The 13,827-nt window shown below is 54.6% G+C and overlaps 2 protein-coding genes and 1 long non-coding RNA gene across 8 annotated transcripts; 2 read left to right on the top strand and 1 right to left on the bottom strand.

The window, feature by feature from the left end:
* Positions 1 to 316: 316 nt before the first annotated feature.
* On the bottom strand, positions 317 to 2,150 carry LOC140638703 (uncharacterized). Of its 2 annotated transcripts, none has more exons than XR_012035698.1 (4): positions 2,079 to 2,150; positions 1,400 to 1,524; positions 856 to 1,055; positions 317 to 680 (listed from the first exon to the last, which is right to left on the bottom strand). It is a non-coding gene; the product is annotated as an uncharacterized lncRNA (long non-coding RNA). The 2 variants fall into 2 exon arrangements; XR_012035697.1 differs by having other exon boundaries at positions 318 to 680; positions 845 to 1,055.
* On the top strand, positions 691 to 6,496 carry LOC140638700 (uncharacterized). The gene is made up of 3 exons (XM_072836492.1): positions 691 to 1,022; positions 1,205 to 1,360; positions 6,355 to 6,496. The coding sequence occupies exons 1-3, from the start codon at positions 738 to 740 to the stop codon at positions 6,466 to 6,468; spliced, it is 555 nt and encodes a 184-aa protein (XP_072692593.1). The 5' UTR covers positions 691 to 737; the 3' UTR covers positions 6,469 to 6,496.
* A 318-nt stretch (positions 6,497 to 6,814) lies between these two features.
* On the top strand, positions 6,815 to 12,826 carry ALDOA (aldolase, fructose-bisphosphate A). Of its 5 annotated transcripts, none has more exons than XM_072836480.1 (10): positions 6,815 to 6,881; positions 7,021 to 7,094; positions 9,812 to 9,938; positions 10,024 to 10,235; positions 11,027 to 11,081; positions 11,188 to 11,348; positions 11,696 to 11,779; positions 11,902 to 12,076; positions 12,240 to 12,439; positions 12,524 to 12,826. In XM_072836480.1, the coding sequence occupies exons 3-10, from the start codon at positions 9,827 to 9,829 to the stop codon at positions 12,617 to 12,619; spliced, it is 1,095 nt and encodes a 364-aa protein (XP_072692581.1). In that variant the 5' UTR covers positions 6,815 to 6,881; positions 7,021 to 7,094; positions 9,812 to 9,826; the 3' UTR covers positions 12,620 to 12,826. The 5 variants fall into 5 exon arrangements, with proteins under 5 accessions (XP_072692581.1, XP_072692579.1, XP_072692580.1 ...); XM_072836477.1 differs by lacking the exons at positions 6,815 to 6,881; positions 7,021 to 7,094 and adding exons at positions 8,346 to 8,501; positions 9,448 to 9,613; XM_072836478.1 differs by lacking the exons at positions 6,815 to 6,881; positions 7,021 to 7,094 and adding an exon at positions 7,225 to 7,380.
* Positions 12,827 to 13,827: the final 1,001 nt, after the last annotated feature.

Below are 13,827 nucleotides of genomic sequence, written 5' to 3'. Positions count from 1 at the left end.
CACCCCAGTTCACCCCTCTCAGCCTCTGAGACCCAGGACTTTCTCTCCTCTGCAGCTCCTGGACTGACTGGCCCTGTCCTGACCCATAGACGTGAGTTCTAGGCCCCTTTCCAGGAGCGGCCCTCTTAGGGCCTTAGATTCGCCCTGTCTTGAGCCCGAACCGGAGGGGGGGCTGGTTACCCAACCTAGACCCTTCCAGCGCAGGACCAGAGCTGTGAGAGCACCAGGCATAGACATCACACGGAGAGCACATTCCCACTCTTCCAGGGGAGATGAGAAGCTTGCCAAGTCATCAAGGAGAAGAGGCATCCCAGGCTGAGGGAACAGAGAGGGTGGGCTTTGGAGGAGCTGCTAGGACTTTAATATGGCTGGAGTATAGAGGAGGAGGGGGGAGAGGTAGGCAGAGCTAGATTGGGGCTTTGTCACCGAGATATGAAGTTTGGACTGAGTCAGTGGGAGCCATCGATGGATTGTAAGAAAGGGCAGGATACACAGCACAGCTAGTATGGAAAGGGGCAAAATTGCAGGTTGGAAGATATCTAGGGGCCAGTAATGTGGCCTGAGGGATGGCAACGTGGTGCAGAGGAATCAGAGATGATAGATATGTATGGAGAAGCATTCTGAGCGGAAGATCAACAAGTCTTGGAAAGTTCTCCAATGACCAACAGGTACTGATGGTCCTGAAATGGGGATGACAGGGAAAAGTCACATTTGGGGAATAGGATAGTGTAATCCTAATGACTCTCTACCCCCCATTTGGTGGCTGCTCCTCCCCTCTCATCTCAGACACCTCTGCTGTCCCCCCTTGGTATTTCTGTGTTCCTGGACCCGTGGCCCCTCCCACCTCCTTGTCACCCCTTCCTCCTGTGCTTGTCCAGGCCTCCTCTAGCCCGTGGAATCCAACCCCGGCTTCCGTCAGCAGTCCTTCCTTGCTGCTCCCCATCCCTGCCATCGTGTTCATCGCTGTGGGCATCTATTTGTTGCTGCTCGGCGTAGTGCTGCTGATTAGGCACTGCCTGCTGGTGAGGGGCCTGGTGGAGGCCGAAGGGTGGGCTCTGGGGAAGAGGAACCGGTCAGTCAGTGCCCTCATCTGCAGGTCCTTACCCTGAGGCTCCTCTGCCATTTGTCCCTGCATCTCTCCCTTTCGAGGTCCCTCCTTTCCCCCCTCACCCTGGCTCAGATCCCACGCCTTTTCTTCTCCTAGGCCCAGGGCTGCTGCACAGACTGCAGCTCCCCCTGCAGGAAGCAAGGCGCCTCCAGGCCCCAGGACTGTTGCTGGACCTGTGCAGAAGCCTGCGATTTCCCTCTGCCTAGCCCAGCCCACTGCCTGGATGCCTGCTGCCCCCAGCCCACCGAAGCTGTGAGTTCTCCTCCCAGCCCTGACCCCCTGAACCCTGACCTGGACACTCTCCGCACATTCTTTTGTTGGTGGTGTTCAACAACACTGATCGCTGAGCACCTACTCTGGGCTGGGCCCAGTTCCAGAGGACTGGGTTGGTTGGAGACAGCCAAAGACAGCATAAACTTGGAGAGAAGAAAACAGGGTGGCAGCTGGGACGGGTGTGTAACATGGAGGGCATACAATGGCTTCTGAAAATGGTGGTTAAAAGAGAAAACAACCCTGCACAGAGCTCCTTCTGTTCACTGAGTGAGTACTACACCCCAGATCCTGTGCCGCTTTATCGTCATTATCATTTACTCAACAACCCTGAGAGCTGGGTATTTTTAAAAACATATATATGTATATATGTTTTTAAAAAGCAAACTATATATATACATACACATATGTATGTGTGTGTGTGTGTGTATATATATATATATACACATATAGTTTTGAGTATGAAAAGCATTTGTTAAGTGTGCATGTAGAAATACACAGAAGGGGATCCCTGGGTGGCTCAGCGGTTTAGCACCTGCCTTTGGCCCAGGGCGTGATCCTGGAGTCCTCGGGATCGAGTCCCACGTCAGGCTCCCTGCATAGAGCCTGCTTCTCCCTCCCCCTGTGTCTCTGCCCCCTCCCCTGTCTATCATAAATAAATCTTAAAAAAAAATGAAAAGAAACAGAAAGTGCCAGTCACCGTATAAAGCAGTCATGTAATCAAGGCTGCCGCATTTTGTATGTGTCCCCGGTATACTAACATAGAGTACTATCACTGCTGTGTTATATACCATTGTTTGGCAATGATGGGGTCATACCATGAATACTGTTTCATCACTTCTGCTACTTGTCCTCTTTGACTTGACATCACACCTTGACCACCTCTCCATGCCTATGTATGTAGATAGGTAAGTATTTTTATCCTCCTTTTTCAGGGGGAGGAGTTGGCTGAGGGAGCTTCAGTCACTTCTGCAATGTTACATAGTAGAGTCTTGCACAGCAAATTGCTCCATTGTGTGTCGAAACAGATTCCTCAGGGAGAAGCCTGGCTCCCAGAGGACAGGCCATTTTTGCTTTTGTGGGTTTAAAGATGTTAAATGTAATTGACCACCTTCCTATTTTGGGCTCCAAGCTAGACAGCAAAGTTCTTGCCCTTGAATTTGTGACCTTCCCCAGGAAGAAAAAGGGAGGTAAAAGATGAAGCAATTTCATAATTTAGATTGACTGTAGCTGGTCAAATTCCCAGGAGATGTTGTGAGTTTTGAAGTAAATTATGGGGCAAGGGGCTCTCCTCTTACAAAAAAAAAAAAAAAAAAAAAAACAGTTTCTGGTTTCCTAGGGGTAGCTGGGGAAGGGATCCCAAGCCTGAGGCTAAGGGGGCAAAGGGGAAAACGAAGATGGCCCTGGGTCCTAAACACTGCCTGTTTTATAGGAAATGCTCAGTTACAAAGTGATTTCTGGCCCCTACTGGGGGTGTGCTGCCCCTTGCCCCTTCTGTTGGTCAGGGCCTCCCCTTGGTCAGGGTGAGGATGGAGTGAGGTGCAGGGAGTTCCAGCCCTGGAGACCTCAGAGCCTGATCTACCTGGCCTCTGCCAGAGCCAGGAAGGAAGGATTCTAGAATGGCACGGGGCAAGGCAGAGTCATTCTGTCCTTGAGCTGCCTTTGCATAAAGTACTGTAAAGTGTCTGTTCTTCAGTTTCCTTATAGTAACAGTAACAACCAAACAACCACAATTATGACAAAGCTCTTGCCTACTTTACAGCTGTGAGAAACGGGCTTCAAATCCAGAGGCTGGAGTGTCTTACCTGAGGCTCAGGCTGGGACTCAAACCCAGGTTTCTCTTCCCCTCTGGGGGAGACACCTGCTGCTTTGCCTTTTTCACCAAGCATGTGGCAAGGATCTCATTCACTTGTTCACGCATTTCTTCACCTACCAAAGATCTGTGGAGTCACAGTTGAGGCACTGTGCTAGGCCCTAGGGGCTCTGCGAAATAAGGTGGACACAGTCCCAACCCACATGGGGCTTCTACTGTGCAGCGAAGGAAGAGAGGAGGAAATAGGCAGTTAGGCTAGAGCATGAGAAATGTAATGATACATAGTATGATGGTTGGTTCTCAGCCATGTGCATGATCAGAGGCACAGATGAGACAGATGCAAAGCCCAGCATCCACTCCCCACACCCCAGTAGGTGTGGGATGGGATTGGAGTCTATGAATTTTTAACAAGTTCTTGTGTGATTCTGTTGCACGCCAGGGTTAAGAACTACTGTTGGTTGGAGGTGGCAGCCGGGTCAGGGGGCAGGGAGCACAGAGAGCTGTGGCAAGAATCACTGCCTTTTCTTGAGTGTTCACTGTGTCCTAGACATTGTGCTGGGTTCCTTTCCCTGATTCCCCACTGTGAGCCTCTGATGCTGGCATTCTGTTTCAGAGCTGACCAAATAGGCTCAAAATGTGAGTTAGCAAACCTGGGCCTGAGCCTGATTCAAATCTGGGCCTGAGCTCTGACCACCAGAGATGGCCAGCCATCACAAAATCACAGTGAAAGGAATCAAAGCAGAACCTGCAGAGCCTAGAGAGACACAAGGGTTAAGAGGCTTGTGGCATTCTTGTTTATGTACTGAAGTACAGATTCCTTCTAGAAGCCACATGGCTGCTTGTGAGAGTCGAGACATCCATTAGACAGTTATTAATGACTAGTGGACAGAGTCCAGAAATGCTTTTAATACTCTCTCCTTTGAGGTGAAGGCGGCAGAGCCTCTTTCAGCCACCAGTGCTGTGCACAGAATGACCGTGTGGTCCTCCAAAAACCCCCAGAGCCCACTTCATCCCAAACTGGGACTCCTCAGGGACCCCCCCAAACCACCCCTTCATTAGATGCAAGAAAACCACTTCACTCTCCCTTCCACCATGGCTTCTAGCCTCCTCCTTGAGACACAGTTCTGCTGGCAGCAGCCAGCCCAGTTCAGACCCCGGTCCCTGCAGCCAGCAGATCCCTTCCCCTCACTGGAGCCCCTAGTGATATCTGATCTTACCAGTCATCTGACACTGCACCCCCAAACCTCAGCTGTTTCAAAGGTCATTCCCCTATTCCTGGCTTGGCCTGGCATCTGATTGAACTGTGCAACTGTGACTGTCACTAGCTCTGCCGCAGGCCTCAAGGAGCCAACCGCCTGTCACATCCTGGGTGTGGCCCACTTCGGCCACTTGGCCTGACTCCAGTCCATGCGTGAAGCAGTCACAGATCACCCCAGTCACCAGGCAGGAGAGGAGTAGGCTGAAATAGACCAGTTCTCCCTTCTTGTCACTAAGGACATGCTGTCCTATTCCCCAAGAGACAAACTCTTCTGTTTCCCCTGGGAGCTGAGAAGTCCTCTTCTTTCTTCTTTGCCCAAAGAGGAGGAAATGATTTTCATTCATCCACTCGTTCAACATTCATTTCTATCTCGCATACCTGTTGAGCACAAGTCCCCATGCTAGCTCATTGGTGACATGAGATGAACTGTCCCTGTCTCCACAGACCCAGAAAGAAGCTGATATTTCTGGCCTTAGGAGGCAGTGGGGTCGAGGAGGAGCTCCCTCTCTGAGCCTCCATTTCCTCTTTTGTAAAGAGGCCCCCTGCACAAGATTCTAATAAATAGAAGAGAGGTGACTCTTTAAAACATTTTTTCAGGGATCCCTGGGTGGCTTGGTGGTTTAGTGCCTGCCTTTGGCCCAGGGCGTGGTCCTGGAGTCCTGGGATCGAATCCCACATCAGGGTTCCTGCATGGAGCCTGCTTCTCCCTCTACCTCTCTCTCTCTCATGAATAAATAAAATCTTAAAAAAATTTTTTTTAAATCTGCAAATTACCATTTTCTTTTTAAAAAAGATTTTATTTGGGATCCCTGGGTGGCGCAGCGATTTGGCGCCTGCCTTTGGCCCAGGGCGCGATCCTGGAGACCCGGGATCGAATCCCATGTCGGGCTCCCGGTGCATGGAGCCTGCTTCTCCCTCTGCCTGTGTCTCTGCCTCTCTCTCTCTCTCTCTCTGTGTGACTATCATAAATAAATAAAATAAATAAATAAAATAAAAAGATTTTATTTATTTATTCATGAGAGACACAGAGAGGCAGAGACATAGGCAGAGGGAGAAGCAGGGAGCCTGATGTGGGATTCGATCCCAGGACCCCAGGATTGTGACCTGAGCCGAAGGCAGACACTCAACCACTAAGCCACCCAGGTGCACCTGCAAATTACCATTTTCAAACACAATTGAGATTTTTCAGAATCATTCATGAATACAGGGCATGCCTTGCAAGGAGTAGGTACTCAGAAATGATGGAGATCCTGCAGTTGAGTCTTAGGCCAAGGAAGAAAGCCACAGAACCAGGTTCTTTTCATCATGGATGGAAAATGTGTGTGCATTCCCCCTTGTCTCCTGACTTGGAACTGAATGGGGCCACAAGGATATAGTAGAATCATCTTTGAACTGAACATTGGGACCTAATGGAACAGGGCTACTTGATCTTTTAGTCCCCTTGCCTATAAAATGGGAAGGGAGGGCAGCCCTGGTGGTGCAGCGGTTTAGCGCCACCTGCAGCCGGGGGTGTGATCCTGGAGACCCAGGATCGAGTCCCACATCGGGCTTCCTGCATGGAGCCTGCTTCACCCTCTGCCTGTGTCTCTGCTTCTCTCTTCTCTCTCTCTGAACGAATAAAGAAATAAAAAATAAATAAATAAATAAAATAAAATGGGAAGGGAAGAACCCCTTGGATAATTTCTTCCAGCTCCTGCACTCAGCTGTTTGGAACACTGCTTCCTTGCTGAGTTCTCAACAGCACAGGGAATTGATTTGTTCCCAGGACTGGTAGATGGTACCCTTTGTTCCACTGGGCAAATGGGGCTTTCCAGGCCTCTCTGTTGCCTTCTCCCTTGAGAGGGAAACAGCTTCGGGGACTAGGACTCTGGCCCACCTCCTTCACCCCCTTCTCCTTTCCCTCAGGGCTGGGGCCCTCGCTGCCCTCGCTGCTGCCCACTCTGTGACTGTGCTTGTGCGTGCCAACTTCCTGACTGCCAGAGCCTCAACTGTCTCTGCTTCGAGATCAAGCTCCGATGAAGATCCAGACTTCTTGCCCCTTGGAGAGTGGCCAGCCCCCGGGGCCACCAAGCCCCCATCCCTGATGAGCCTCCAGGCACTTTTCTCCAGGCCACTGGAACCACAGATGGCCTGCTCAGCTCCTCCCCCTGGGAACCAGCAGTGGAGAGCCTGGCTCCCTGCAGAGCAGGACTCAGGGAGCCCTTGGCCAGTTGGACCGAAGCCCCTTTGGAGGGCCAGGAGAGAGAGGGGCTAGTGCTCTGACACGAGCCTCTGCCTGCCTCTCCCCTCCCCACATAAACTATTATAATTGAACATGAGGGTGGGAGACACTGCTCACCACTGACCACCTTATGGGACAAACTTCAGCCCTGAGTTTCAGGATATAGGGTACCCCAGCCACACCTTATCCATGGACTCTTGGTTGTTTTGAGGTGAGTGTAGCATCTGTATCTGCTCTCCCACCAAAAGAATGGTCTCTCCAGAATCACAGGGCCTAGAGGGGAGGGAGGTCTGAGAAGACAGGGAGGCCCACAGATCTGAATCTCCTTTCCTCTTCTTCCCTCCCCACAGATCCCTGTGCAAAGATTGATTTCTTTTGCCAACTTCTGAGGGCTGGATTTCCAAGGAAATTCTTCTGAAGTACGGTGAGTGGACAGGGCTCCCCATGCCCCCCAAGTAGGGCAGGCCCACGGTTTTCTCCCCCTTCCCTCACTTTAGGCCCCATGCTGGCATGAATGTCAGGGGCTTCAGGTTTCCCTAAATATAGGTCCCTGCCAGGGGATCCGTGGCAAGGAAAGGGCAGGGGTCACCGGAGGAGGTTGGGGACATTGGCTGGGGGGAGGGCAGGAGCTGCCTTATAACCCAGCCCGGGAGCAGCCTGGCTCACTCGCTGCTGACCAGGCTCTGCCCTCTCCTTCAGCCTCCTCGCAGGTGGGCGCCAGCGGGACGCAGCAGGGGTGGGGTGGGGTGGGGCCTAAGGGGCCCAGAGTAGGAGGGAGGCCTGGCCCCTCGGACGAGGGGCTCGCGGTGTTGCTGGGGCTGACCCCTAGGGGCAGATTGGATTCGGAGGGGGAAGCCAGGTCCCAGGGAGACGTTTCCGCGAGGACTCTGGCGCCGCACTCCCAGACTCGCCGGGGCGAGCGGGCGCCGCTGCAGGCCGGTCCGCGCTGGCCCCGGGCGGAGAGCGCGTGCGCAGCGGTGCGGGGCCGGCCCCGGGGCCCCGAGCCCGACGGGCGCGGCTGCGGCGCCCACACCCGCGCGGGCCGGCTGCCCGGAACCGCTGCCGCCCGGCCTCCGCCCTCCGCCCTCCGCCCGCCCCGCCGCCCTCTCGCGCTCCTCCCCGTGCGGCCGCTCTTCCGCCTGGACTGGTGACCCCGGGAGGGCGGCCCCACGCCCCGGAGCCCCTGAACCGGCTAGCGGAGCCCGCGGGCGAGGTCGGCCGACGCCCGGCCTCCGGGTTCTGCCCCAGCGGGTCACTCGCGGGCGTCCCGCGGGCCGGAAGCCGGGCTGCCCCGGGCCGCGCCGGGCGGGGGAGGCTCTCGCACCCGCTTTCCCCCTCCCCACCTCCTCCGGTGCCCCAAATGGGCTGAGTCACGGCGCCCCAGAACGTGCCAACTGGGATGGGGGAGGGAGAGGGAGGGGAGGGCCCCGGCGACCCGCAGGATGTGGCCCGAGTCACGTCTTAGGGGGCCGGGGGAGGGATCGTGTTCTCGCCGCGCCGTCCCCGCCCAAGCGCCGCCTCCGGGCTTCGCCGTTCGGGGGCGGCCTCTGCACTGTTCCTCGCCTGCAATTGGACGCCAGGGCGCCTCCGGCCCCCTTCAAGGGAAAAAACCCGGCGGAGGCTGGCGCGGCGCCTTTATAAGGCCCGGCGCCGCCTCCCTCCTCCCCGCCCCCTGCGCCGCCCCCTCGGAGCTGAATAGGCTGCGTTCCTCCTGGAACGCGCCGCAGAACCGGGGTCCTGGTGACGACGGCCGCGTTCGCTCCCTCAGCCCGCTCGCCCGCCCGCCGCCCTCCACCGCCGCGCCCCGCAAGCCCGCCCCCTCCCGTGCCAGGTGAGCGCCCCTTGCCACGTGCGAAGGTCAGGGACCATGGAGAAGGATCCTGGGGGACCGTCGGGGAGGGCAATCGGAAGCCCTCCCCGCCCCCACCCCCCATTCCCAGCATCTCCCACGCCCCACCACCACCCACATGCTCCAGTCCCGGCTCCGCAACCCTCTCCGGCTTGGGTTCCCCGGGTTTGCGGCGCAGTGCCGCGGCTCCGCGCGCTGAGTCATGGCGGGGGAGGAAGCAGGACGAGATGAAGGGCCATTCTTCCTCTCCTCTTCTTGCTGAGACCCCAGGTGCAAAGCGTTATGACCCCTTTGCCTCTGCGGGGATCCTAAGAGGCCGCGAGGGGTGGGGGCCAGTTCTTATAGTGCTTTAGGGTTTCCGAAAGCGTGGTTGGTCTCTGCCCTGGGAGGTGGGCGACCCCGGCGAGGAGGGGGAAACCCCTAGGAGGCGCCTGATGACCCGTTAACACTTTCCGTGTCTTTCCTTATCGGGTGACCTTGATTGGGAGCCTGGAGCAGCTGCAGCCGTGCGAAAAGACGAGAGCATTTTCAGGGGAAGGGGTGGGGCTCTTGCCTCTCTACAATTCTCTTAACCCTGTATGAGCAGTGAGATCGGCAAACCTTACCCCTTTCCGCCACCTCCGGCTGGGCTTCCTCTGCTTACCTTTCCTGGGCTTCTGATTACATTTCTGCCCCTTTTTCTAACACCCTCCCTCAAACCTGGGGGGAGAAACTTGACCTTGGGATGTCCTTGAGGCCTTCAAGCCTGGGCCAGCCCTGGGATCTTGGGTGGGTTGAAAGGCCCTGGTGGTCAGAAGATCTGGGTTCTAATCTCAGCTCTGGCCCTTCTGCTGTGGGACTCAAAGCACAGAACTTTCCCTCATTTCAGTCCTTGGGTTGGGCCCTCTGCCTGCCTACCACCTCTAAATTCTAAACTACTCTGGTTCAGTTCTGCTTCTAGGCAAGGTGACCCCATGGCAGAGCGCAAGCCAGAAGGGTCCATCTTCTACATGACCTGTCTGTCCATGGCTCTGGCCTATTGCGTTTCCCCAGATGACAGTACGCTACCCCACCCTCAGCTGGGAAACACCCAGCAACAAACAGAGTTAGGAAAGGTACAGGAGGCAGGCCTAGTATAAGGAAGTTGGGAGTAGGGGAGGGCTGGGGACAGAATGTGCCCCAAGACATACCAGTATGGAGCAGGGGAGGTAAGGAACCTTTGTCCGGACCACCAGGCAAGGGGCCCTGCTTGTTGGGAGACCATGGTGAGACCCAGCTAACCAGTTCTCCCCCTTTCTGTATCCTTTGCGTAGGAACTGACCGGCAACATGCCCTACCAATACCCAGCGCTGACCCCGGAGCAGAAGAAGGAGCTTTCTGACATCGCTCACCGCATTGTGGCTCCGGGCAAGGGCATCCTGGCTGCAGATGAGTCCACTGGTATGGGCAGGACACAGTAGGAGGAGGCGCTAGGGTTGAGGGTGATGGGCTGATCCCATTATTTCTGTATGATTCCCCCTTCTAGGGAGCATCGCCAAGCGGCTGCAGTCCATTGGCACTGAGAACACGGAGGAGAACCGGCGCTTCTACCGCCAGCTGTTGCTGACCGCCGACGACCGTGTAAACCCCTGCATTGGGGGTGTCATCCTATTCCACGAGACACTGTACCAGAAGACCGACGATGGGCGTCCTTTCCCCCAAGTTATCAAATCCAAGGGTGGTGTTGTAGGCATCAAGGTGAGGAGCCTGGGTCTCAGGATGTGAGATTTGAGATGAGTCTTGGAGAGAAAAGGCCAGAGTAGTAGGCTGGGGGATTGGGGTGGGAGCCTGGAGACTTGGGGATGGAGTCTGTCCCAGATCACCTCCAAAGCATATGCAAGAAAAGCTAGAAACTTCTGGAACCTGCTTGGCCTTTTTTTTTTTTTTTTTTTAACATTTTATTTTTAAGTCCTCTCCACAGCCAGTGTGGGGTTCAAACTCACAACTGTGAGATCAAGAGACACACACCACCGACTGAGCCAGCCAGGTGCCCCTGCTTGGAATTTTTAATCCTTGTAATTCTCAGAGCACGGTATTCCCTTCATTGTACAGACAAAAAATCAGAAGCTCAGGGTAGTTGGAAGTGTTTGGCTCACCGAGTTAGTGGTAGGAGCCCCGGCTCTTGTTCAGTCACATCCCCGTGTATTTTTCTCCTAGGATCAGGTTGTGTAACTAAGTGAAAACATTCGCGGGATGCCTGGGTGGCTCAGCGATTGAGTGCCTGCCTTCAGCCCAGGGCGTGATCCTGGAGTCCTGGGATCCAGTCCCACATCACGCTCCCTGCATGGAGCCTGCTTCTCCCTCTGCCTGTGCCTCTGCCTCTTTCTTTCTGTGTGCCTCTCATGAATAAATAAATAAAAATTTTAAAATTAAAAAAAAAATATTTGCAAACCATGAGATACTGCTTGAGAGGTTAAGGAAAGTCGAGGGCAGAGTAGAGTATTAGAGGCCACTTACCCTGTCTTACGTTGTTGCAACCCCCCCCACAGGTGGACAAAGGTGTGGTACCCCTGGCAGGAACAAATGGCGAGACTACCACTCAAGGTGAGAACTGTTCTCCTTGCTCTCCAGACCAACCCCTTCCACGCTGCTATCCCTCTGGTGAGTGCACCTCTTCTGCCATGCTCTGACTCCTCTCTTCCCCCTCCAGGGCTGGATGGGCTGTCTGAGCGCTGTGCCCAGTACAAGAAGGATGGGGCTGACTTTGCCAAGTGGCGCTGTGTGCTGAAAATTGGGGAACACACTCCCTCAGCCCTTGCGATCATGGAAAATGCCAACGTTCTGGCCCGTTATGCCAGCATCTGCCAGCAGGTGGGCCTGCAGGTCCCCCAACAGGCCACCTTCCACCTCATTTGTTTCTAGTGTCAGCTAGCCTGCCACCCATCTGTCAGTATACATACCACCCCCCTCCCTGAGGCAACTGTTCTGGATCCTCACCAAGCATCGGGCCTGGACCCGTGAAGGACCCTGGAGGGCTCTGTGAGCAGAGGGGCAGAATAGGGATTGTGTGGGTGGCTCAGAGGAGATGCCTGTAGGAGTACAGTCCACTGATGGCTGTGAAGCCGGAGTCTCTGTCATGGAGATCAGATCTTGGCTGATGGCTGTGGGGACCTAGAGGTTAGGAGGCCTCATGGCTACTCTGTCCCTCACCCCCACAGAATGGCATCGTGCCCATTGTGGAGCCTGAGATCCTCCCCGATGGGGACCATGACTTGAAGCGCTGTCAGTATGTAACTGAGAAGGTAAGTTGCCTGCCTGGCTGGGCAGTGTGGGGGCTAGGCAGCTGGGCCAACGCCTTTTGGGCTGACTCCTGCCCCCGCCCCCCAACTCCATCCCAATCCACTTTGACCCTGCTCTGCTCTAGGTGCTGGCTGCTGTCTACAAGGCTCTGAGTGACCACCACATCTACCTGGAAGGCACTTTGCTGAAGCCCAATATGGTAACCCCAGGCCATGCCTGCACCCATAAATATTCTCATGAGGAGATTGCCATGGCAACTGTCACAGCACTGCGCCGCACAGTACCCCCCGCTGTTACTGGTGAGACTCCACATCCTCATCTTGATCCCTGGAGGGTAGATGAACTGTAACCACAGCCCTTATGCTCATTTGGTCAGATTTCCAGGTCAGCTTCTAGAGGCTTCTGCTAATCCCCAGGTCTTTGATGATAACCACTTACCCTACTTTATTCTTTGTTCTACAGGGATCACCTTCCTATCAGGCGGCCAGAGTGAGGAGGAGGCATCCATCAACCTCAATGCCATCAACAAGTGCCCCCTGCTGAAGCCATGGGCCCTGACCTTCTCCTATGGCCGAGCCCTACAGGCTTCTGCCCTGAAGGCCTGGGGTGGAAAGAAGGAGAACCTGAAGGCTGCCCAGGAAGAGTATATCAAGCGAGCCCTGGTAAGGATGGGACCGGAAGTGGGCCGGGTGCCGGGGTGGATGGAATTCTGATGAGACCTCACTCTGGCTCCTCTCCCCTCTTAGGCCAACAGCCTCGCCTGTCAAGGAAAGTACACCCCAAGTGGTCAGGCCGGGGCTGCAGCCAGCGAGTCCCTCTTCATCTCTAACCACGCCTACTAAGCGGAGGTGTTCTAAGGCTGCCCCCTCAACACTCCAGCCCCCACCCTCTCCCACTCACTCTTGAAGAGAGGGCCTCACCTGGGGCTCCAGGCTGCTCTTTCCCATCACTTTGGCCTCCCATGTGACATTGGTGTGTGGTGTTGTCTGTATATGCTAACTCCGTTGCTCTTTCCAGCCCACTGCCAATAAACAACTATTTAAGGGGGAGTCTGCTGTCTGTGTCTGGTGTTCAGGTTAGGGGAGGGCCCAGGGAGGTGACAGAGCATAGAAGAGCCCTTGTTTTCTGTTTTTCCTTGCGAGGCAGGAAAAAATTGAACAGGTTGAGAGAGAACCTTCCTGTTTTATGCCGAGGGCTTCAAGAAGAGATCTTGTGACATTTTCTTCCAACCATCAAGGGCTTTGCCCCCTTCTACCAGCAGTACCCAATAAGGCTCATAGTTGGGGACTACATGTGTAACTGTTAGGCTCAGCCTCACTTTGATTTTTTTATTTTTAAAAGATTTTATTCGTCAGAGATCCACAGAGAGAGGCAGAGACAGGCAAAAGGAGAAGCAGGCTCCCTGCTGGGAGCCTGATGTAGGACTCGATCCCAGGACCCTGGGATCATGCCCTGAGCCAAAGGGAGATGCCCAACCACTGAGCCATCTAGGTGCTCCCACTCAGCCTCCCTTATAGACTGAGAATTCAGGTGTAGGAGGCCCCTGGCACAAAAAGTCACTGACAAAAGCTAACATTTCCCGAGTGCTATGAGCCAGATGACACAATCTATATGAGCATGTGCTATTCCCAACTCCTGCTTAAGTGCCATACTGCTTGAGATAGCACTTTCTGGATGAAGACAAGATTATTAATGCACATGTCCTTAATCTACATGGTTGAGCTGTCTGTTTTCCCGACTTAACAGGAGATGGGATTATAACTGGCTTCTTAATCTTCTTTGGGCTGGGGAACCCCTTGACGAACATGGAATCCCTTTTTAACAGCCACCTCAACAACAGAACTGTGGCCCTCAGGTTCCAGGTTAAGCACTAAGTCAATGCAGCAGCGATATTCCATGAAGCCAGAAGGAAGGCCTTGCTCTTACCCCTCTGCCATGCCCTGAGCCCTTACCCAGTCACCCAGGCTAGGGCAAAGTAGTAGCTGCATCAGAGCTTCTGAGCTGTTGAAGATCCTAGTCATAACCAGGGACCTCATGACTCCTGCCATTT

This window comes from Canis lupus, chromosome 8, assembly GCF_048164855.1.
Source record: "Canis lupus baileyi chromosome 8, mCanLup2.hap1, whole genome shotgun sequence".
NCBI classification, from domain to species: domain Eukaryota; kingdom Metazoa; phylum Chordata; class Mammalia; order Carnivora; family Canidae; genus Canis; species Canis lupus.
This window is presented reverse-complemented; position numbering and strand designations above follow the sequence as displayed.

What these genes read in the sequence shown, in the direction of transcription:
- ALDOA (XM_072836477.1), top strand. Translation starts at nt 9,473, where the DNA reads ATGGCAGAGCGCAAGCCAGAAGGGTCCATCTTCTACATGACCTGTCTG. An exon ending in ATGCCAGCATCTGCCAGCAG is followed by an intron (nt 11,349 to 11,695) that starts GTGGGCCTGCAG and finishes TCACCCCCACAG; the next exon opens with AATGGCATCGTGCCCATTGT. An exon ending in AGTATATCAAGCGAGCCCTG is followed by an intron (nt 12,440 to 12,523) that starts GTAAGGATGGGA and finishes CTCCCCTCTTAG; the next exon opens with GCCAACAGCCTCGCCTGTCA.
- LOC140638700 (XM_072836492.1), top strand. Translation starts at nt 738, where the DNA reads ATGACTCTCTACCCCCCATTTGGTGGCTGCTCCTCCCCTCTCATCTCA. An exon ending in TGATTAGGCACTGCCTGCTG is followed by an intron (nt 1,023 to 1,204) that starts GTGAGGGGCCTG and finishes TTCTTCTCCTAG; the next exon opens with GCCCAGGGCTGCTGCACAGA. An exon ending in GCCCCCAGCCCACCGAAGCT is followed by an intron (nt 1,361 to 6,354) that starts GTGAGTTCTCCT and finishes CCTTTCCCTCAG; the next exon opens with GGCTGGGGCCCTCGCTGCCC.